Source organism: Notolepis coatsorum (genome assembly GCF_963971535.1).
Source record: "Notolepis coatsorum genome assembly, chromosome: 20".
NCBI classification, from domain to species: Eukaryota; Metazoa; Chordata; class Actinopteri; order Aulopiformes; family Paralepididae; genus Notolepis; species Notolepis coatsorum.
Genome location: NC_140184.1, coordinates 18,668,564 through 18,693,944, shown reverse-complemented (window position 1 = coordinate 18,693,944; position 25,381 = coordinate 18,668,564). Strand labels below are relative to the sequence as shown.

General features: G+C 42.7%; 1 protein-coding gene across 1 annotated transcript in view; it reads left to right on the top strand.

Annotated features, from left to right (window-relative positions):
- The window catches only part of LOC311246817 (A-kinase anchor protein 13), a gene marked incomplete at its 3' end in the record, with an annotated part of 78,757 nt that overhangs the window by 52,708 nt on the left and 668 nt on the right, over positions 1-25,381 (top strand). The window contains exons 3-4 of the mRNA XM_084337063.1: positions 10,128-10,281; positions 25,118-25,284. Of these exons, the coding sequence (XP_084193189.1) occupies positions 10,128-10,281; positions 25,118-25,284 (321 nt within the window). The remainder of the gene's footprint in view (positions 1-10,127; positions 10,282-25,117; positions 25,285-25,381) is intronic.

Here is a 25,381-nt window from a genome sequence, read left to right as displayed (position 1 = left end):
TGCTGGAGCTAACTGTAACTTCCTGAGGTGTCCAGGACCTAACTTAACGAAACACAGGCAAAGGGAGGTGCTCACTTGATAACCCTGGTGAATGCCGGCTCTCACCTATTTATCTACACGTTGAGTTGTGGTGGCCATTAGGGGCCATCTGGTAGGATACGAAGCATCGCATTATCAATGCCTGAAGCTCACATCAAAGGGGCACAGGTCTGTTGAAGTTGGCAATGCTGTTTGGGGACTGTTATGGGCCACGTAATACATTCATAGTGTGTAGTTCCATAGTATAATTATTTATAGTAGTGGGTTTCTTCATTGAGCACTTATCCTTATCATTAGGGCACAAGTATCTTGTGTTGTATTATAACTGGCTAAATTAAGAACTGTTGCTGGTGTTGAGTAGAGGTTGATTTAGCAGGCGGGATGTTGACATTTACTGCCTTCCGCCGAAAAGCACACAGTGAGGATGTGAATCTGATTTCACACCGATAACCTTTTCATATGGGGTTTATACTCACATGAATACTGCGTTACAATCCTGTTCACTGTATTCATTCAAATGTCAAATTCCTCTTACTTGCAATCAAAGATGTGTTTTTAAGGGAGCGCATCTCATACAGGGTGATTTCCATGGATCTCCAACTGCTTTAAGATAGCACCTTGTTTTTAAACAAGACTCTTCTAAAACACAGACTCAAAGCTTGGCCCTCGCATTGCCGCAGACCGCAGTCACTGGACACTGCATTCTCAGGCACAGACATTCAAGCCAGGTCTTAAGAAGTTGACTGCAGGCTATTTCACTTCCTGTGGGGCTGAGGGGTATGTGGTTGTCTTTGAACATCTCTCTCTCTCTCTCTCTCTCTCTCTCTCTCTCTCTCTCTCTCTCTCTCTCTCTCTCTCTCTCTCTCTCTCTCTCTCTCTCTCTCTCTCTCTCTCTCTCTCTCTCTCTCTCTCTCTCTCTCTCTCTCTCTCTCTCTCTCTCTCTCTCTCTCTCTCTCTCTCTCATATTCCTCAGCAAGTGGCATGCCAAACAGAGTGTTGATGAGCCCAAGGCTGGTGTGTTTGCCTTCCTCTCCGTGTCTCTCTGTCTGTCATGCTGCTAATCTCTCCCCGTGGAGCCGGGAGGCCTGAGGCCACACAGCTCTACAAGTGGAGGAGGAAGCGGCACGGCCCTCGCAGAGGCACCTTTGACCACCACTATTTAGCTCTCTTTAACGCGACAGTCCGTGATTTATTTCACCATTCTAGAGTTTGTGAATATCGATTTTTTTTTAAGAAGAGGAATAAGTAGACGAAGAATAATTTTACTTCCCAGAATGTCTGATTTACTCAAAACTCATGCAAAACTCATATTTAGCCGTCACCTAGGCTACTGCCTAGGACTGCCCCCTTTTGTCAATCAGTCGATGAATGTTTTACGTTTGGTCTCAGAGCCCTGACACACCAAGCCAAGTAGCAGGCTGTCGCCTAACAACCGCAGAGTGACTGCCGGCGATATTCGCCTGTAACCTCATTAGGGATGGGTACCTTTCACATTTGAACCGATACCGGTACCGGTACCTGTGAATCGATACCGGTACCCAACGGTACCTTTTTTCGGTACTTTAGTCTCAAGAAATCTTATTTACCTACCTCAGTCGTAAAAAAAAAAATCCAAACTTTTTTCTTTTCTTTTTTTTTGGTATCTCACTTGATTCGATACTCGGTAGTACCGACGTGTTTCGGTTCGGTACCTCAAAAGTACCGAATTCGGTACCCATCCCTAAACCTCATGCGGTTTTCACGTTGACGCAGAATGTACCATCTCCTCTGCCTTTTGGTTTATCAAACGGTATCATAAGGTCACCTGTAGCTCTTGAAAGAAGAGAAGAGTGTCAGGGCCCTATTCCCCGTACCTGGTTCAACTAAGTCGATCAAGAGTCCCATTATCCAGATTCAATTAACCCGATGTTTGAAGCCGGGATTTTCCTGTTCCTCGAAGGTGGATTCAGTCTCGTTAACTCGAACCAGACTTGGGACCCAGGATAAGTGCGCGCGGCCGCTTCAGTTGAAAAGCCAGCACGTATAGATAGCAGAAATCCTGATTTTCTAACGGCATTGATTGATTAATTGATTTAAAACTTTATTAACAGATTGCAGTACGGCTCAATAGCCTCGCCGACAAGTTAAATGCATAATCTATAGGCTAATTTTAAGTCCCTCATTACCCCAATCAATCAGATTATATTTCTTTAAACTTGCCTGCTGGCAGTAGGTTTATGGATTGAATAATCAAATGAGATCTTGCTAGCGAAAATAATTAGTTCAACTGTTATACAGAATAAGGATACGGCTCTCTTACCCATTGATTGATGTATGGTGGATGTTTTACTTATCTGCACTGTGGTGTGACGGTTTGTGGTTTTGACTTTCAAGCAGACGGCCCGGGTTCGAATCCCACTTCTCCTAGTCTTTTTCTTCTTTTTGCAATGTAGGAATAATTCAATTGGTGCACGTTGAGAGCTATATAAAGAATGACATCCTCAATGCATGTAGATTTATAATATTTAAACTTAAAACTAGGCTACTTTTGCGTATAATCATTAATATTATATTCCAAAAAAATTATATTGGAAACGCGGGGTTTCGAACTCGGGCCGTCGGGTTGACAAGTTTGAGCACTAGCCGTTGGACCATTGTGCCAGACGGGATATATTGATTGTGTATCCATCAATGGACAAAGACCCGTGTTTCGAATATTTTTCTTTTGAATGAAGTTTTATCTCTTTATTCTCAAATGCATTAATGTGACGTCAACGGCTCATTCAATTTCTCAAATCCGCCAAACAGCGCATCTCATCAGACATTTTAATCCCAGTTACAATATCACAATAACGTGTGAGTGATGATACAATTCAACAATCCTCAGAGTCCTCGTAATTCATAATCCACAATCCACGCATAGACACTTCAATTTTATGCTTGAATGAAACACAATCCGGGCGCTCCGTTAAGCAAATCTACAGTGGAGAATATATGAAACTAATCAGAGCCAAACGGCCGATAGGTTTCATTCATTAAAAATATCCCTGCGGGATTCACATTTGCAATGCGCCTGCAGCGTGTATCGCACTCCGAGCGCCGTATATGACGTGTATTATTTTATTTAGGACAAAGTAAATCTATAGGCTGAATATGATTTATTATCAGCATTTAGTTCTATTATTATACATTTCAAAAGCCCCCTCTAGGAAAACGAAGCACAGAAACATAATTCAGAATGGTATAAATGGGATCTCTAGACTGTGAGAATCATTTCAGGAAGCGAGCTGTCATTTATTTGCGGGGGCGTGGCCATGGTTCATCCGGCTAACTGAAGTTAACCCTGCTCTCGACCAGGCTCAAACTTTTTGATCTGTTGTCATGGTGATTTAGACAATCGAGCGTCGGGGAACAGAAAGGTTCGGCTTAAGTCAGGCTATCCTGGAAATTATCCGGCTAACTCAGTTAGCCAGGTACGGGGAACGGGGCCCAGGGCCCTCAGTAGACCAAGACTTTGTCAGCCTTTTTTCCAATTTGAATGAGTTATTTCCAGTGTTGGGACTAACGCGTTACAAAGTAACGCGTTACAGTAACAAAGTTACTTTTTGCCATAAATAGTACTCTAACGCATTACTTTTTAAATTCAGTAACGCTACTTACGTTACTGAATGGTTTGTTAGTTCGTTACTGCGTTCTTTGTATGTAGATTCATAGCGAGCGTCCTTATTTCGCCTGCGTTTGTTTCGGTTACTGTAGAGAGCGTCTATTTCTTTCCGTAGCCTCATTTCTGGTTTGCTCATTTCTGATTGGCCACTGACTGACGTTCTCTGATGTTCTCTGACCAGACAGCGTCAGTCAGTGGCCACTGGCCAATCAGAAATGCGCAAACCAGAAATGAGGCTACGGAAAGAAATAGACGCTCTCTATAGTAAACAACAAGAGGACGCTCGCTATGAATCTACATAATAAGAACGCAGTAATAATAACGAACTAACAAACCATTTAGCAACTACTTGGAGAGATAATTAATATACAACATGGAAACGAGATAAAGAACATGTTTGAAGGGCTGCTGGAGTCAACTGGACTAACGTTACATCTCGACCACCGCAGACTGGTGAGTGCAATGTGTTCACTGAAACTCAAGATCAACGGATTTTGACTGTACGAAATCTGCCAGGGAATCTCATAATACTAATCAAACAATATAAATATAGTCCTTTCATGCACAATTGATATCCTAACTATTCTAACGTTGCAATGCTTTGATTGATATCTTAAACAACGCTGCAAGATGGTTATGAATGAATGAATGAATGAATGAATGAATGAATGAATGAATGAATGAATGAATGAATGAATGAATGAATGAATGAATGAAAACTTTATTTAACAGATTGCAGAATGGGTACAATACAGTACGGCTCAATACATACAATTGTTAAGGGGATGCAGACCTGAGAAAGACGTTTGTCTTGTTTCCATCAGGGTCCCCCATTTTCAATTCATATAGACATTTATGACATACACAACATACATGACATTTATGGCATAGGGACATATAGGTATTTAGTACTGATACATTTGTGACATAAGCGGTATTCAAATATACAGTACTGTTACCCCTAGATCCTGACAGAGTATATACATATGATGGGGAGGGGACTGTACATTAGGAGGGGGTGGGTGGGTGGGAGAGAAATGTACATACGGCGGGGAGGGAATATATAATGAAACGCTCTAGACCACATTGCTTAGCAGAGTTCGGTGATGTGAATGGAAACTGTCAAGTTGATCAACCGATTTTGAGTATATGGGGCATGGGACTTGAGCAATTTTTTTTTTTAATTTTTTTTTTTAAATAACTAAATAGTTACTTTTCACAGTAACTCATTACTTTTGGGTGTAAGTAACTAGTACAGTAACGAAGTTACTTTGAAATGAAGTAACTAGTAAAGTAACTGAGTTACTATTTTTCAGTAACTAGCACAACACTTATTTCCAGAAATATCTCTGGTAAGCACTGGATTAAAAGAGGTCATTCTGCATGATTGCATATGGGATATTTTACAGATTTGTTTATTAAATCAACCGATTAGATTAGATTTGTTTAGTTTAGAACAGCTGTCACTCCTTGCATCAAAAGAGCTTGTGTGTTACAACGATGGAGCTTTGGAGCTACTCGTTAATTTGTTTTGCAGAGTGGGCCTTTAAAGAGGAACTAATTTAAGAATTGATACACGTCTCAGACAGTCCAAAAATATTAGTGCTATAACTCAAACTTGTAACGTCATCCAGTATAAAGGCTGAAGCTGCTCTGCTGCTCTGTAGACGATGAAAATGGTAAAAGTGACACTGAGAACTCCCAGGTGAATGTTCTGTGTTCCGTTTCAGAACTGAGAACTCCCAGGTGGATGTTCTGTGTACAGGCCCATTGTTCCGTTTCAGATTGAAATGAACAAAATACACACGGCACAAGGTAGAAGCAAGTTTAACAGCAGTTGTATTGCTGTTTAGGGGAAAAGGAGAGATTAGTGTCATCGTCAGCCAGTCCGTAATAATAATAACGGATTATTATAATTATAATTTTTTTTCTTCATTATTATTATTATTATTATTATTATTATTATTATTATTATTATTATTATTATTATTATTATTATTATTATTATTATTATTATTATTATTATTATTATTATTATTATTATTATTATTATTATTATTATTATTATTATTATTATTATTATTATTATTATTATTATTTTAATTTTTTTTTTTTTTTTTTTTGTGCAAAATCAACTCTGCCTCTCTTTGTTAACTACAACAAGCAATGCTGTTTGTTATTTAAGAGGAGGTCGGACTCGGCACTGACAGATTTGTGTTCATTGTGCTGCTTTTATAAAGCCTCAAATGACGGCTTACAATATTTCATGAAAGCAAAGTGTTTTGTTTGTCTAAGATTTAAAAAGGTTTAAACTTTACAGCACTGACAACGTTTTTAAATGAATTCATTTTAAATTAAAATCGAATCTCGGCCCCGAAGCTTCGAATTCCAAAAAAATATTAGAAGGTCAGCCCTATAGTTAGCGGGGTTCGGTACACAGAGAGCGATTCTCATACGGGTGGGGGCTGATCCGGGAGAAGAGACGTCAGGCAAGCAGGGGTCGATATACATGCAGGCAGGGACGTGCACAGGACTTTAGAGGGGCAGGTGCTCAAAGGCTGAAAAGGGCACTACACTTGTGTGTATATATTAACCGAGCGCGCGTAGCGCGCAAGCACGATTTTTAAGGGCCCTTTTCGGGCGGGGGGCCCCCTTTTTATGCTTTTTGGGGGGTTTTGGTGATCAAATATTGAATATTGAACTATAATAATCAGTGCAGGAGCTCACTTATCCTTGAAAGACACTTTTATTACTGACTTAAAAGGCCCATACATCTCCATAAATGTTCAGGGGGGAGGGAAGTGCTGTATATTCTGTATTGTTTAATATAAATGCATTTTTTATTCCAATCCCCATTTGTATTTGAGATTCCCAAATCCCATCGGACTTGACTTCTTCGTGTCCCTCAATGAGTGTAATACCAGCATTCAACAGCGGTTTCTATCATCATCATCATCACCACCCACGCTATGCATAAAATATATAGGTCCGCGGAGAGGCCGTGCAAACTGCAATGGAATATGGGGCATATCTCTCTCTTTACCTAATATTTTGATTCTATCCTGACATTTTTCAGTTGGAAGGGCAGTCTATATGCGTAACGGTAAAAAAAAAAAAAAAAAAAAAATTATTTTAAAAAAGGGCACTTTTTTGATGAGGCTCAAAAAGGCAGGTGCTCAGGCACCCCTTGGCCTCTATGTGTGCACGTGCCTGCATGCAGGTTCTCAGACGATCGGGGGTTATAGCACACAGCAGGGTCCTCCTTCCAAAAGCAGATAAACACAGCATTGGTCACACAGACAATAATCTTCCTCCTCTTCTCGCTCTCTCTCTTCTCTTACTCACGTCCTCTCTTTCCGTACAGGTTTCGCCTCAGCTACTCCAAAGATTCTCTATCTCCATTTTCTATGTCAGTCTTGATTGGGCTTTGATTGCGCTCACCTGTCCCGTGCGCGTCTCTACTTTTCGTAGCTCCATTTCTGCAGACCCCTCTCTGATTGGTTGAGCCCATTTCTGCAGACCCCTCTCTGATTGGTTGAGCGAAGCCCCTCTCTGATTGGTTGAGCGAAGCCCCTCTCTGATGGCAAAAGGCGGATGTAATGTTATCATATCAAGAAGATAAAAAGAAATGTACTACCAGATTCGCGTATAACGTTATTTCGCGTGACTTCGCGGTTTATTCATAACATTATGCACATTTCACAACACAGCCAGCTGTCAGAAACTGTACATTGTAACGTTATATTAAACATAACGTTATGTTATTTTGCGGTTTATTCACATAACGTTATTTCACGTGACAAGTTCAACACAGCCCAGCTGTCAGAAACTGTACATTGAGGGGGTTTGAATCACTGTTTAGTGTTTACACTCCCCACTTACTGTAACTGTACCATGTTCTACATATAACCTCATATCATGCACCTTGTTGTGTATCCTGTTTCTTTTTCCTCATTATTATATTCAGAGTTAATTATATTGTTTACACTGTCTTTCTTCTATTATAACCCTGCCCATTTGATGTTCCCAAATCATATTCAGAAAGTATCACAGAGACTTCTATTGACCAAGGAATTAGTTATTATTAGGCCTAACAAAATTAATAGTTGGTTTCAGGTTGCCGACCGACCCTGCCGATTTAGGTGCGACCCAATATATTTTATGAGTTTTTAGAAAAAATTATAATTTTTTTTTTTTTTTTTTTTTTTTTTTTATAAAGTTTCATAGAAATCTTAGTCAAACATTTAGTATTATGGATATTAAACATGCTGGCAGAGTACATGCATCCATGTTGTTGTGAACATTTTAATTAAATAAAGAAATTCCCTATCCATAGTCGCCGTGGGAAAGAATAAAAAAAAAAAAAAAAAAAAAATTCCCTACCTACCCATGGCCAAACTGACAACCAACCTGAAACCAACTATTAATTTTGTTAGGCCTTAGTAAGACACAACATTTCCGTAGCAATCCGACATTGACCACCAGACTCTTTCTCTTAAGGCATTAATTAATATAAATGTTATATTGTAACTGTCTAGTTACACATTGGTTCCGAAACATGTATGTTCCAGGCTGCAATTAAAACTTTGAATCTGAGAGAGCTCTGGTCAGCGAAGCCGGCGATGCGAGCGATTATTATTGGTTTTTAATGACAAACCAATTACATAATCCAACATATGTGTAAAGGCACACACAACATATTCCAGTTAACGGTATATTTTTTTAATGATTCGTTATGGCGTAATCAATACTTCCATGCATATAAATTGCGTTCGCAACCTTAATGTTTTGGGGGTATTCATCAGAAAACTCGGATCCGGGATTCGGCTCCCATCCGTCGGGCAAGAACTGTGGGTTTTCAGCCTCTCTCTCTGGAGCTTAACGGAGTTTCGAAGCTTGAGGAGCTTGTCGCGGCTCATGCGCATGCGCGCGCTCGGCCAATCAGAGAGGGGTCTGCAGAAATGGGCTCAACCAATCAGAGAGGGGTCTGCAGAAATGGAGCTACGAAAAGTAGAGACGCGTCCCGTGCGCGTCTGGCACAGGTGCGCTGCATTGGGGTTGATGTGCTCTGCTCTGCTGGGAGTCTCCTCGGATCTCCTAATATGGGCATATGCCTCAGTACCTTGGCCGATACATAGCGGCCTTCTATTACTACGCCAGCCGGTCTGCCACAAGGTCCATGTTCTGTTTTAGAACTGAGAACACCCAGGTGAATGTTCCGTTTCAGAACTGAGAACACCCAGGTGAATGTTCCGTTTCAGAACTGAGAACACTACAATACAATAAAGCTCATTCAGGTATAAAAACTCAAACAAACATTCTGTGGGTCTCCCATTTATTCATAGAGTAGCTCTATCAAAATCTATACCTGATGACATCACACGTTTGAGTAACACAAATATTGATTGAACTTTCCTGGGCCGTGCAAATAACACGCTTTAATTCTTAACCGGGGTGGCATTTCAACACAACCATAGTCTGGTCGAGATGGACGTGTCTTGTCACCCCGACAGCGGGTTGTGGTCAGACAAACAGAGCCCTTCCATCTCCCGCCTCGCAGCAGCTCGCGGCGAGACGCCCCCCCCCCCCGAACAATATTCCCGTTCTTCCCGCTCATTCCCCCGCGTCCCCCACCCGCCTCCGCTGTCCTCCGTCCTCTCTCTGTCCTCAGATGACATGACATCCATTACCCACCCAGCTCGGCGGTGAAGGAGACCACTGTGTCTCCTAAGCATCTTCCGCAGGAAGAATGTGTGACAGGCGGCTCGATAGAGAGAGTCCCTGTGACGACTGTGTTGCCTCCTCTCATGTTTTATTAGTCGTGTCTCTCTCTCTCTCTCTCTCTCCAAACCTCAGCCTCCATCCACACACTCGCACACCATGCCCCCCCCCCCCTTTCCAGCAATGAGCACACAACCTATAAATAAAGGGCAGGCAGGGCAGGATGTGGAGCTGCCCCCTCCATATCTTATCTGTTTCCTCACAGGCCCCCTTCTGTGTGTGACGGTTACAGTCAATCACGCCGCGTGTGGCGTGGGCCTCAGTGGAAATCTTCCTGCTCAATCACAACAATGCTCATGCACACGCACACACACACACACACACACACACACACACACACACACACACACACACACACACACACACACACACACACACACACACGCACACACACACACACACACACACACACACACACACACACACACACACACACACACACACTAGTCAAAGACTATATTGGTATAATTGATTAACTTGTATATCTATCCAGTATATATCTATCTATATTTATGTTTATTTAAGTGCATTGATATTTCTTTCTTTCTTTCTTTCTTTTCTTTCTTTCTTTCTTTCTTTCTTTCTTTCTTTCTTTCTTTCTTTCTTTCTTTCTTTCTTTTCTTTCTTTCTTTCTTTCTTTCTTTCTGTCTGTCTTCCTCCTCAGGGTAAGTGTCTGATTACAGTGCAGCTATGTGATGAAGAGCTTGTCGAGGATGAGGAGGGCGTGGAGTTCTTTCTGCTGTTTGCCGGCACCACCCAGAGCCACCTCACCAGCACCCTGAAGAGCGGCCATGGCACCCTGCAGGCTCTCTGTCCCGGTAAGCCTTCTCTCTCTCTCTCTCATCTCTCTCTCCTCTCTCTCTCTCTCTCTCTCTCTCTCTCTCTCTCTCTCTCTCTCTCTCTCTCTCTCTCTCTCTCTCTCTCCTCTCTCTCTCTCTCCTCTCTCTCTCTCTCTCTCTCTCTCTCTCTCTCTCTCTCTCTCTCTCTCTCTCTCTCTCTCTCTCTCTCTCTCCGACCCACAATCCCTTGCACCTGTCAATCGGGTCACACTTGTGTCTGTGGAATGGCAGCTCCACCTACAGAGCCTGATTCATAACAGGATCCGTCCCGTTTATTTCCCCCAAAAGCCGAGAGCCCGAGAGATCCACGTTTCTTCTTATAGCGGAGAGTTGGGTAACTTCAGAGCAGTATGGTTTAGTCCCAACCGTTAATGGTTAACTGTGAACCAACACTGCGGGTTGTGTATTCAGAACTGCTGTTATCTGTTTACTCGTCTGCTGTTGTGGGTACGAGGGAATTCACCTCCTCTCTGCCCTTAAAGAGTTTGGGCCATTAGATTCCCCTCGTTGGAGAAAATCCAATACTCCTGTATATTATATATATATATTTATTTTTTTGATCGTATTATAAAACTGCAACTTTGTATTTCCCCATTGAGATGTGTCTGTTCCCCTCAGATGGTGGACGAGGGCAGCGCTCGGCCTCGTCAGAAGACATGTTTACGTCTCTTATCTGGTTAAGGGCTCAGGTGGATGGGAGCAGGGAGGAGCAGCGCTGCCCGCTGAGAGGCTGCAGGGGGGCTGGTCCTCTTGGTAACAGATTAGCTTTGCTCCAGTACTCCATCAATGAGGCCTGACTGAGCTCCATCTCCAGTCACTGCAAACCCCCCCCTCCACACCCGACCTGGCCTGGGAGTAGAGTGAAGAATGAGCGTGTGGTTATTTAGTATCAATGATTTACCCTGCAGGACCGGGGATATTACTGTGGACTGTCCTTCACATTATAGACATTATAAGAGGGTCGCTAGGGTCACTTTTCTCTCTATCGAGTCCCCGTAAAGGAAGACAGATTTCTTAACCCTTTCACTACCACTCTACAGAAGGTTAACACTTTCACTACCACACTACAGACAGTGTGGTAGTGAAAGTGTTAACCTTCTGTAGTGTGGTTGTGAAAGGGTTAACCCTTTGTCGTGTGGCAGTGAGAGGGTTAACCTTCTGTATTGTCACAGTGAAAGTGTTTAATCACCATTAGGGCTGCAGCGATTAGTTGCCGTTGTCGATGACGTCGACCGTGTCGTTTTGGCGATTTGCATATTCACGACTGACGCATCGTATTGTTACTTAGCCTATGTGCTGTCTTTACAGTGGAAATGGCAGACGTGCAAAATCATAACATGCGCTACATATCATCTGACTAGTGCGCAATGAATGAATGAACCACTGATCGTGATTCTGCCTAAAGTCAGAATTCGACAGTGTGAGCGTTTCACTCGCGTTTGACTCAAGTTTTGTTTTTGCCCTCTAGCTCCAACAGTGAGGAATGGGAGGGGCTGAGCCCAAGGCGCTTTCCCTCTCTCTCTGTACGTTCAAGGATTTTAAGTAGCCAAACGTAACACTATAAAAACTAACTGGATATTTGATGATAATAAATATTAGAAGAGATATTCTAATATCATTAAGTCAGCTATAAGCTATTCTCCCTCTCTCTCTGTGTGTGTGTGTGTGTGTATGTGTATGTGTGTGTGTGTGTGTGTGTACATTTGCTATAGGCTACTCTTTTTGACATAAATTAGGCTAATTAGTAGGGGTGGGAATTGCCAGAGACCTCGCGATACGATACTATCGCGATACTTGAGCCGCGATAGGATAGTATTGCGATACTCGATATATCGCGAATATTGCGATATATATATATCTTTTTTTTTATCAATTTATAATTTTTTTTACTGCAAAGTAAAACTGTCAACATGTTTTATCTAATAAAATAAAGTTCAGTCTGTTCATCTCACTTCAATCATTTTTATTGCAGAACATGGTATTTTCTCGAGCAGACAGATGTAAACACTGTACCGGTAATCTGTGTTGCATGTACCTGACAAACTGAACTGTTTGTATTACATTCATATTCCAACTTAACTGAATGCACATGTGTGTGTGGACTACTGTACTATTACAGGTATTGAAATGAACAATGCAACTTCCTTATAATTTTTTATTTTTTTTTATGAATAATTAAATATCGATACTTGGCGTCCCTGTGTGGGATATTTGTGGATATCCTGATGAAGAATGTCTCAGTCAACCGAGGCTTGGATAATAACAAGGTTTATTAACCAAGCAGATAGAATACATAGAGAGAATGGCTGAGGCTCTCGCCCCAGGTGATCAGCTGAAATTACCCAGGTAAGACCCCTGATTGTGGTCGGGAAGAGCCCTTTATAGTTCAACAAAGGGGGTGTGTGGTCCCATTTGATAGGTCAGATGGGGGGGAGGGGGTACAGGTTTGGGGACACAGGGGAGGGGGGTGATTATTCCACAGAGAGGGGGGGGGGGCACAGGTAAAGGGAACACAGGGGAGGGGGATATATTTACATGAGGATATATTATACCACAATACTCACTTTTCTTTCTTATAATGTGGGTGAGATTAATGTATAATATACCAGGATTGTTTGGAACAGGTAAAAGTGGGGATAATAGTTTAAAATAGAATTATTTACATACATGATTAATAGAATTATTTACATACATGATTCATGACATGATCGACTGGACTGCGGTCTGTGTTATTTTGATATCAGAGATGCGGGAATAGATATCACCCTTTTCTTTTATTAATCGCTCAAAATACCTATATCAATGATTGGTCCTCATCTCTGATATCAAACAACAATTAACATAATCATTAGAAGCTATCGCTGTGCAAATATCTTGGCATACCTTCAGTCGTTCATGTCGTGATTCTGGGGAGCTAATGTGATCGTTGTGCATACAGGCATCGTAATAAACCAATTAAATACATGCACTGTCTGTGTGGTCAGAATGCACAGGGTGAAAAAACAAAATTGTGTTCATAATTATTAGGAATCGGATTTACACATAAGGCTAATGTGTACAAAAACATTTTAACAACCGTTAACCTGGTGGTTAATAAAACTAACATGATTGCTTATGGGAAACTGTTCACAAATATATATATATATTTTTGCACATTTTGTGATGATTCTTGATGAAATTACTTAGGATCCAGTTGTATTTACCCTGAGTTTGAGTGTCATTTTCATCTGTGATTGCCTCAGTTTTGTTGGTCTTTACTTAGAATCAGGCAATTTTCTCCATTTCTTCTCTATAAATGAGGAGATAAAACGTCTTATGCATCGCTTCTGTATGTAATTCTAGTGCATATACTATCAATGGTTCACCATATAGGTGCAAAACAACGTTACATGTCCTCTTCTATGAGAGAATAAAACAACTGATTCTTTCTTGTCTGACAATACAATTTTGTAACCTAAGTAATTCAAATGTGATGTAATGTGATCATGTGGTCACTTCTTCCTTCAGCAATACATTTTAGCTCATTATTACTAACCATTGTTAATGCTTTCTCATTGATTTCTTTTCATCACATCCCTAGTTCATCGTTTTGCAGATACATACAATTGTGTGAAAAGTTTCCTGCTTGTGAAGGTATTGATCTGAATGATGTTGCGTCGTTGTTGACAAGGTGTTCTCTGTCGGTCGTGTGGCAGGGCCAAACAGTAACACATAAAAATTAAATAAATATATACAATAGACATTACCTTAGTGGCTAATGTGTCAAAATAAAATTGAAAACCGTTAACCTAGTGGTTAATATAAAAGGTGATTATGATAATCGTTATGCATTGTTCTGTGGTCAAAACAAACTTGGTGTCTTGGAACAATCCAACTGGTTCTGCCCTGTTTAACAATACCATTTTGCAATGTGACTCTGTGATCATTTCTCATTGTCATTATAAAATTACAGTTCTTGTTTGTGAATCTGACAGTTGCTGTGAAGTGTTGATCATCTGTTCTCGGTCGGGGATGTGTCCTTCTGTGTGACCTGCTGTGTGTTGAACGTATCGTACATTCAGTTGATGTTTATGTGAGCCTGTCGTGTGGCAGTAAGACAGTCTCATTTGCTATGTGTCTCTTCTTGACGATGCAGTCGGGAATATTCACTGGTCGTCGTTCATTCAGAGGGGGCCTACAGGAGGTCGCCGTCCGCTCCCTGTGTACCTTGTCAAGGGTCACCGGTAGCAGTCAACTATAGTGGTCTTTTCCTGCAGCCTATGTTGTTCTCCACCACCACCACACATCCGCCACTGTGCTCACGCTTGGCTCCCATCAGGCCCAGAGACATGGTGGTCAGGGCGTTTTTGAATGTGTTGTGCTGGTTTCGCTGTCCTCTCCTCGTCATTGCGGCACCACTTGATGGAGGGCGAGGGCCCGCCGGTGTAGTGGCTAGTCAGTAGGATGCTCTCTCTCACACGGATGACAATCTTGTCATGGGAATCCACCTTGATGGTCGGGGCTCTGGTTCCCATCTGCAGGTGATGGGTTTGGTCTGCAGTGCCGGGGTGGAGGCCGTCAAAGGTTGATCTCCTCTTCGTCAGTGTCTCCTTGGTCAGTCTCCTTCGTGGTCCTCTGCTCCACTTTCTTGGGGATGTCTGTGGGCTGGGTTGGATGGTTCTCCCACGGTTGTTGTCGTCGCCTCTGGTTGTCAATTTTCTTTATGTGTCCCGCTGTGATTAGCTTGTTAATCTCAGCGCGGTACACAGTCTCTTGAGCGGGGTCTCTGGCTAGGCGCCGCTCTGTGTTCAATAGATACCGCTCCGTCGCTTCTTTTGGGGCGTGGAAGGTGGGCATACCCTCTCGCCTCAAGAGTGGAGTTGCGTATCTCATCACTCCGTTGACTTTGACTCTCTTTGTCCCTTGCTCGAGGAGTGCTATGGCGTAAATGTCTTCCTTGGAACGAATGTCTTTCTTTTCGTTCTTAAAGGGCATTGTCTCTAGTGTCCATAGCCTCTCGACATGCTGTAGGAGGGTGGTGTCTTCTTCTGTCACTCTGGAGTGGAGGCAGCTAGTGGCTGCTGTTCGGTTAAGAGACTTAGCGAGGGGGCCTTGTAATGTCCATCCTAGGCGGGTCTCGACTGCTGCAGGACAGCCTCTGGGCCCTGTGTGGACCCGGTCTATCGGGACTATGAGGTCTGCATGGTCGGAGCCTATCAGCAGGGTCGGGGTGGCACCGTCTATGAGCGGGATAGGTAGTTGACGCAGGTGCACATATTTATCCATCAGCTTGGCGATGGGGTAGGTGTACTGCGACAGGCCTATTTCTTGGCTGGTGAAAGCATTAGTAATCCTATACCGTCTCTCTGGCTGCCCGCTTGCTGCGATAGTGAAGGAGACATTCTCGCCCTTTATCGTCTTTAGATCTCTTCTTATTGTCCGAATCGTCATTGGTTGTGTCCGCAGCTTCGTGGTTCAGGTCGCGCATCGTCTCACTCGTCCTGTCCTCTCACCAATTCGTGATCTGAGGGTGATAAACACTGCCTTAGAAAACTCCTCACATAAATGATTCAACGCCTTTCTGCTAAAGTGGAAAATCATTTTGGGATTAATTCATTTCATTTTAAATACAATCACTTAATTGACAATAGGAAATGCAAGCCAATTGCATTAGCAGTGATTCCTTACGTCAAGAAGGTCACATTCACTACAATTTTATCAGATCTTGTATCTAACTAGATCTTCCAGCATTACACTTTAAATAAAATTTGTAAATGAATGGCCAAAGTCTTGAATCAGATAAAATAGTCTGTGGTGTTAAATTGAAGTTGATCTTACCTCAGGATGCGTTGGGTGTGCCTCAGGATACTTACCTCGCCACGACTTCTCTGGCGTTTTTCACATCTCAGTATGGCTCATCATAGCATAGCATGGGGAAAAAACATAAAATCTAGGTAGCCAGTTAATTTTTGCATGAAAAACAATCATTTGTTTTGTCATCTACGTTTTAACTAACCTTACTGTCATGCATTTGTCCTAATAAACTAATCTACACTGTAGCACTCAACACTTTGATGACCATTGTTACTCAGCTGATAGAGGTGTGCCTTGCCTGATGTCCTGTCGTACAGAACCTGTGAGTCGCTTTGGATAAAAGTGTCAGCTAAATGATCAATGTTGTTGATATCTTGTACATTTAGATAATTGTGCTGCAATTTTGGTGGTTGATAATTTTGCAATCATGGAGAGTATTAGTTGTTAAAAGAATAGTCTAAGGAAAGTCATGCATGTTATTGGTTATGAACAGAGAATAGAAGGAGGGGATTGTAAGTAGTTGTTTTCATCATTACTCTTTCATCTCGGGCACTTCTCTGATTCATGTGTCTTTTGAAAAGAGATGATGAAAACGACTGGTTAGTTATTGTTAGTATGGGAGTTAGGTAGATTTTCATAACTGCAAATTCATCACCGGTGTCTAATTCATGTTACTTAAGTGGTTCTCTGTTGGTCCACCAAGTCTGTGGTCAGAGTGTAGGCATACCCTGTGGGTTTCAAGTGCCCATCCAATGGTGTCTGCTATCGTCGTCTCTAGGTGTGGTCAGAGTCCTCTCTAGGCATTTGCATTGTTTTGTCTCCCAAGTGCCCACTCTGAAGAAATTTACATGTGGGTATTTGGATGCAGATTTGTTCCAAATGGTCAATCGATTGTCTCTCAGCTCTGCACTGTCTCTCGGTTGACATGCAAATTGTTGGATTTTCTGTCTTTTGTGATACAATTTGGGTGTAGTCATTCACTGTTTTGCATCTCGCCTCAGAGCCAGATCTGTAAATACAAACACATGTTAATTTTCCACTCTTTTCTAAGACCATCTGTTCTCCTTGACTGTCTGTGAGCCTAACAAAACATCAGATATTTCTCATCCATCCTGTCCTAGGATGCAATGATAGTGTTTATCATTTGTCAATCATATCGCACATGTACACAAGCATCATATGAATGTGGACTCACACACCTTGAATCATGTTTAAAAATGTCTTACAATGGAAAGGGCTAGTTATCTTTCATTGGTTCTTTAGATAAACACATTAACTCAAGTGAATATAACCTAAACATCTTACTTTTAAACATAATCTATGTTGTTTGTGTTCCAAGTTTTCAACATTGAAAGCTTATAAAGTCTAATCTAACGCTGTTTATGTGGACAATTCCTGTACTGCCATATATTGGGAACCGGAAGTGTTTGTTTAGCTCCCATGGTCAGTATGACCGGTACGCCCACAGATGTATTATAATTCTGAAACAGACATTGTAATTAGCTTTATGTGACTTATAATGTGTAAATTAAAGCAACATAAACACTCAAGTGATCTGAGATAGTTGTAATTTACTGTAACTTATAGTTGTGTATATGTACAGTTTCTACGTCAAATGACTCCCTTTTCTTGACTCCTTTTGTATCACAAAAAGTACTGAATTTGCAAATCTAGTATGTCATAAATGTACAGATGTAGCAGTACTGACTATCTGTATGTCATGTATGTCATAATATGTTCTGATAAATTGAAAATGGGGGACCCTGATGTAAACAAATCTGGTATTGAAAATGGGGGACCCTGATGTAAACAAGACTAAAGTCTCTCTCTGGTCTGCATCCCCTTAACAATTGTGTATTGAGCTGTGCTGTATTGTACCCATTCTGCAATCTGTTAATAAAGTTTTCAATCAATCAATGCATCTATATTTATGATTTTTATACTCACCGGGGACAGCTGTTGTGTTGGGTTGGATCCGTTACGTGTCGTCAGCAACCCGCATCTCGCCACCTCAACTCAACATTTTCCAATAGCAGCGCGCACATACATATACAAATAAAACATATACTACACGTGGATTTCACGCACCCTTGGCCTTGGGTACATTACACTTTACGTTCGCTTATGGATAGTTTAATATAAAATAATAACTTCACGGCGCGCATAGCGTGACGTCATCGCTCCAAGCGACGTTCGTGCGTTCCCATTCGCCTCGGAAATAACGCTTTGTAATTCAAACAGTATTTTTCCACGAGCTCTCAATAGCCTGGAATTCCTATACCAGCGTTTTGTTACCGAATGAACGCGCCTGTGCATATGTGAAACGTAAACAAACTGAAACGATAAAACTATACTTCCCCAAATGGTCGTTCCCGTGGGCCGGTTTTGTTGATTCCGGAAATTACTATCCTAGTTTGTCCCGTGAGTTGCACCTCAATGTTATCCTCTGTATAACGGTACTCGTCTCCCTATGCTCGTCGCGCTATCCGTCGGTTTCTTTACTCAATACAGCACCGCGGCGGGTTCTATACTGTGCACATACAAACGAGACTTTAAACAGACAAACAAACATTAATACATATAAGTTAACGTGTGTGTATATTTGACTGTATTGGATCGCTGTACGTTTAGTCGACCAGCATCTGCTGCGACAAGGCATTTATCCCTTGATTTAACTACACATCGTTATTAAAGCCATAACGACCGAACCTGACTTCGAAATTTACCAGCGATATATTAGATTATATATACCTTTTAATCACACTCACGGTCCCTTCGACCTGCGACTCGTTAAATGTACATTCACGTACTCCCGAGACAGGTCATCTTCCCGCTATCTGTATAATCAATTGGTTAATTCAATCCAAAATACATCGTTTTCAGGAAAGGAAGAGATTGTGAGTTTAGTTTGAGGTTGAAACAATGAATATTATGACGCTACTCTGGTAATTAATAGGTTCCAATAGAGTAGCGTTTTCCATGGATATCACATCATAATAAGCCCACGCTTCTTGCCTTGTTGCCTATATTTTAGCCTGCATCAGCTAGACTTGGGTTAGCAAACCAACAACCGATTATTTTGTGCCCTAACTTTCGGTTTGGCAACAGCCAAATCCGGGAATAGCACAGACAACCCATCCTTTCAGAACATCTGTCCAGATAAGGACCCAGGTACACGCGTTTCCCCGGTACGATTCTCAATACAGATCAGATATATTAATGCACATTATTCTCACTCAGCCATGATCTCAATATTTGACAACATTCTGTAATATTCACCTGGCACAGAGAAAAGCGGGAAGATTTGAATTCCTTCCATACATTTTTGGTCGACCATCCTATTATACTCACTTTTCTCTGTATAGTTGAATGATACAGCACGCCGGGAGGACGCAAAAAGTCCGTCACAAGTTCGTAGACGCCAATTGTGGGATATTTGTGGATATCCTGATGAAGAATGTCTCAGTCAACCGAGGCTTGGATAATAACAAGGTTTATTAACCAAGCAGATAGAATACATAGAGAGAATGGCTGAGGCTCTCGCCCCAGGTGATCAGCTGAAATTACCCAGGTAAGACCCCTGATTGTGGTCGGGAAGAGCCCTTTATAGTTCAACAAAGGGGGTGTGTGGTCCCATTTGATAGGTCAGATGGGGGGGAGGGGGTACAGGTTTGGGGACACAGGGGAGGGGGGTGATTATTCCACAGAGAGGGGGGGGGGGCACAGGTAAAGGGAACACAGGGGAGGGGGATATATTTACATGAGGATATATTATACCACACCTGTATCGATACAGTATCGCCACGCAAAGTATCGCGATACTACTACGTATCGATTTTTTCCCCCACCCCTACTAATTAGCTTTAACAATCCTGATTCCAGAACCTATTTTATTCAAAAGGAAGATATTGATTAACATTATGTATATACAGTATATCACCTTTTTATAATCTCCTGTGCTGGCACAAGCACTAACATAGTGTGGAGTGGAGAGATAACACATAATACACATAATAATAACACATGGAGATATATTAAAACACATTGGGTGCCACGCCCCTTTGCCCAGATAACCCCTTGAGTGCCAGCGCTTTAGTCAATGGGAGGTCGGGGATATTTGCGAACGCTTAAACTATATCTTAAATTATGGCTATGGGTCTAAAACACCCCTCGCTTATCAATGACTTGCTTGCAGTCAACATGTACGAAACGGATAGTTTTTTCATTGGTACATTTCCGTTTTATACCGTATTGAATATAAGTATAGTTTCGGAGAGTTCTAGTAATTTCAGAGAAATCCGCGATAATAGCCCTTTAGTGGAATACACAAAACACGTTTTTCGGCTGATTTATGAATAGTTTTCAAATAAACGCTAGATTATCGATAGTATATGTGTACTTATGCACGCTAGAGAAGCGGGCTGGAAAATCTATTATCCATGACCTGGTTAGCACTAACGTCATACACGCACACACACACACACACACACACACACACACACACACACACACACACACACACACACACACACACACACACAGACACGTCGTGATCGCTATGAAAAAAACATCTGATTAACCCAATACTGGTAAAATAGAGTCCTTAACTCACATCAGATGTTCTGCAAAAAGATTAATCCAATTCCTGATCGCCATTCCAAATATTGATCGCGTTTATTGATCCAACGTTATAGTCCGAAACACATAATCGAAAGCTGCTCCGAGCCTCCCCAGTGAATGTGGTAACAGACACTGCTTGCCAGAGATGGGGAAACTCTGGACCGGACTTTTTTTCTGATGCACATGGCCACTCAATCCAATCCAATGATGTGCATTACCATCCGGGAGACGATAGGCGGCGGTATTTGCCCTTTTCGAGCTCAGAGCCATTCCCAATGATAACGTCAGGCTGGATATCGCTAATAAAAGAAATAACGATTAAATAACGAGAAATCTTGTCATTGGCACTCAACGCATGGCGAGTTAGGACGATAAATCTCGTCGTTGGCACTCAAACTAAAATGTTGGGCCGGTAAAGAATCTCTCTGGCTGGTGGTTTAAAAATTAGCTACAGGCATAGATACATTGTACTATGTAATGATAAACAACGTCATAGTAACTGGTAAATTATATTATTTCAAGATAATAAAATAGTTATAATGAGTCAATAAATAAAAGGCAGTAATGTCATGTAGGTTACTCATCCTTTTCATGTACATTAGGCAGCCACACTACACAGCATTTACAGATATAAATAAACATCATGGCTCATCTCCTACTCTGGGTATTCAGTAGGTATCAGAGAGGCAACTACCCATGTGACCTGATGATAGTAGTAAAGCACTTGAAAAACATTTTGAAATGTTCAATTGCAAATTGCATCAATTGTTGTTGTTTTTCTGGTAAATTAATTGTTTAGATTAATCAACTAATTGATCAAATAATTGACAGTTTAATCGATAACAAAATAATCGTTAGTTTGCAGCCCTAATCACCGTTACAAAAATGATAACTTTGCGATGAAATGTCATCGCAAAACATGTGCTTTGTTTTAAATGATTGTACCAGAGTGGCGTATCATCTTTTGAGCCTCCATAGCCCCTCCATTCACTACAATGGGGTGGGTGTGTGTGTGTTGTTCCGTGAGGCTTAAGAGAAGGATGAGAAGCTTGCCTCTTCTCGCTGGGTGTTGTGTTTAATTGGAAGTGAATCATGCTTCCTTATTGTCCTCTGGCTGCCAGTAGGCTATTAATCTGGAAGCCACTGCCCTGCAGAGTCTTTATCCAAGTGAAGCTATAGCCTTGTGTTGACTTTGACTGAGCCTGCCTCCTTTTGTTGACTAGAGGGGATGACTTGTTCTCTCAGGCTGACTGATGTAGGGCCGCAGTGTTTTGCATGGCTCCGTCTGATTACGCCACCGCAGATTGACGCCGGGGTTGTCTAGAATACTGAGCCTCATGCACCCATCTATTCATACCAGCAGATTGGATCCGCACTCCCCCCCCCCCCCCCCCCCCCCCCCCCCCCCCCCCCCCCCAGCAACTCGGTACTCCTCGTGTTATCTGTTGCAGATGTGCAAAAAAGGCTTTTAAAAAAGAAAACTCCAAGAAGATCTCTCAGAGGATAATGCCCCCTGACATAATCACACTACTTTCTGCCTCCGTCGGGGCTGAGGAGATGAGCGAAAGACAATGGAGGTTATGTGATTGGTCTCATTGGTTTGAATTCAGGCATTTAATCCATTTAAAAGCAGAGTGCAGAAAAGTAGACATTCAGATCGCTGTGTGTGTTTACCAGAATCCAAGCATTTTCCCCCTATGGAGGCTTCTCTGACGTGTTTGGCCTGAAACTCCTTATTTAAGCTAACCACGCGGTGGAATGCGTGCATACTGTCTGTCACTTTTACTGGCAACATACTCCCAAACCACAGCCGGCAAGGGTTTTTTCGTGTGTGTGTGTGTGTGTGTGTGTGTGTGTGTGTGTGTGTGTGTGTGTGTGTGTGTGTGTGTGTATGTGTGTGTGTGTGTGTGTGTGTGTGTGTCTGTGTGCGTGTGTCTGTGTGCGTGTGTCTGTGTGTCTGTGTGTGTGTGTGTGTGTGTGCGTGTGTGTGTGTGTCTGTGTGTGTGTGTGTGTGTGTGTGTGTGTGTGTGTGTGTGTGTCCCAGACCACAGTATGTGACAGATAATGCCTTAAATAGCACTATCCTAGTACACAAGCCGACATGAAACTGTGTGTCGATGCTGATGGGATTTTTCCACTCTCTGTGTTGGAGAATAGATGGTATAACGTTAAACCTAGTATTTTCGTTTGACCGCAGTGTGTTTTCAGAGTGTTGCATAACACGGATGTTGCGCATTCTTCCTTAGTTGCAGATATTCTCTAATAAGTAGCCCATGCAAGGAAAGCATTGTTTATCTGGCGTAGACCTCAGCCAGCGCACTTGTTTGCTGTCCAGTCAATAAAGCATCTTCCTCTCTCTCTCTCAAATCCAAAAACAAAAAGAATCAACAAAAAAAATCCTAAAACTCAAAACCGATGATGTCATCATCGGTATAAAATCTGAAGCTGTTCTAGACTGTTCTATAGCTTTTCTTGAGTAAGATGGTAAAAGTGACACTGAGGACATCCAGGGGAGTGATCTGTGTGTATATGGGTACATTTTGTCTTTCAGAACTATAGAATGAAGCTAATTTTGTATAAAAACATTCTGGGGGTCCACAAAATCAAAGTCTCCCATTCATCTATGGATTGGCTCCAAACTGTATACCTGAAGAGACTACAAGTTTTATCCTTACTTCTCAGATTTCTCGTTTTGTGAATGAGTAGCTCATGCTCACAAATATGACCTTCACTATGGAAACGGCACACACTTATTTGGGAAACAACACACACTTATTTGCGCGCTGTTCCCCTTCAAGGTGTACGTTGCACATGATGTGCTTTACCATGGGGCGTTTAACATGGGACAGGTCATTCCATTTACTTCTACTGTGCAACAGACAGTATTTCATACACTGTACTATCTCGACTCCATACTGTGTGTGTGTGTCTATTTATTTACACTTGCTTCTCTTTTATATTTTCTCAGTTTCATCACTCACCGATCAGTTTTGATGCTTGATGGCATTGCCTTATCTACTACTGTAATAGTTATATTCTGACTGCTGTCAAAGTAGTACAAAGTAGTACATCTCTGACCATTTTGTCTCTCCCTCTCGCCCTCTTTTCCCTCCTGCTGTCCCCCCCCCAATTCTTCCCCTTTCTCTCCCATTTCTCTCCTCTCCATCATCCTGTCTCTCCTCTTTCTCTCCTCTTTCTCTCCTCTTTCTCTCCCCTTTCTCTCCTCTCCATCATCCTGGTCTCTCCTCTGTCTCTCCTCTTTCTCTCCTCTTTCTCTCCTCCTTCTCTCCTCTTTCTCCTCTTTCTCTCCTCTTTCTCTCATCTTTCTCTTTATCTCCTCTTTCTCTCCTCTCCGTCATCCTGTCTCTCCTCTGTCTCTCCTCTTTCTCCTCTTTCTCTCTTTATCTCCTCTTTTTCTCCTCTCCGTCATCCTGTCTCTCCTCTGTCTCCGCTCTTTCTCTCCTCTTTCTCTCCTCTTTCTCTCCTCTCCGTCATCCTGTCTCCTCTTTCTCTCCTCTTTCTCCTCTCTCCCCCTTCTCTTTATCTCCTCTTTCTCTCCTCTTTCTCCTCTTTCTCTCCTCTTTCTCTCCTCTCCGTCATCCTGTTTCTCCTCTGTCTCTCCTCTTTCTCTCCTCTCCGTCATCCTGTCTCTCCTCTGTCTCTCCTCTTTCTCTCCTCTGTCTCTCCTCTTTCTCTCCTCTGTCTCTCCTCTGTCTCTCCTCTGTCTCTCCTCTGTCTCTCCTCTGTCTCCTCTGTCTCTCCTCTGTCTCTCCTCTGTCTCTCCTCTGTCTCTCCTCTGTCTCTCCTCTGTCTCTCCTCTGTCTCTCCTCTGTCTCTCCTCTGTCTCTCCTCTGTCTCTCCTCTGTCTCTCCTCTTTCTCTCCTCTGTCTCTCCTCTGTCTCTCCTCTGTCTCTACTCTGTCTCTCCTCTGTCTCTCCTCTGTCTCTCCTCTGTCTCTCCTCTGTCTCTCCTCTGTCTCTCCTCTGTCTCTCCCCTGTCTCTCCTCTGTCTCTCCTCTGTCTCTCCTCTGTCTCTCCTCTGTCTCTCCTCTGTCTCTCCTCTGTCTCTCCTCTGTCTCCTCTGTCTCTCCTCTGTCTCTCCTCTGTCTCTCCTCTGTCTCTCCTCTGTCTCTCCTCTGTCTCTCCTCTGTCTCTCCTCTGTCTCTCCTCTGTCTCTCCTCTGTCTCTCCTCTGTCTCTCCTCTGTCTCTCCTCTTTCTCTCCTCTGTCTCTCCTCTGTCTCTCCTCTGTCTCTACTCTGTCTCTCCTCTGTCTCTCCTCTGTCTCTCCTCTGTCTCTCCTCTGTCTCTCCTCTGTCTCTCCTCTGTCTCTCCTCTGTCTCTCCTCTGTCTCTCCCCTGTCTCTCCTCTGTCTCTCCTCTCCATCCTCCTGTCTCTCCCTCAGCTCATGACTGCTGTGAGACCGTGCGGGTCACACTGTGCTCCACCAGACCCAGGCTCCCCAGCGCCCCGGGGGGGGAGGCGGCAGCCCGTCCAGCCCTCCTGGCCCAGGTGGCCGAGCAGCGCTTCACCTTTGTCCAGGACCTGGCTTTCGACATGGCCCAGTTTCTGGTGAGCAACCCGGGCCGGTCACCGTCAGCTCCGGTCAACAGCGTTTTGTTGGCCGATACCGATATCCGACCGACACCGATGCGGATATATCGACTGT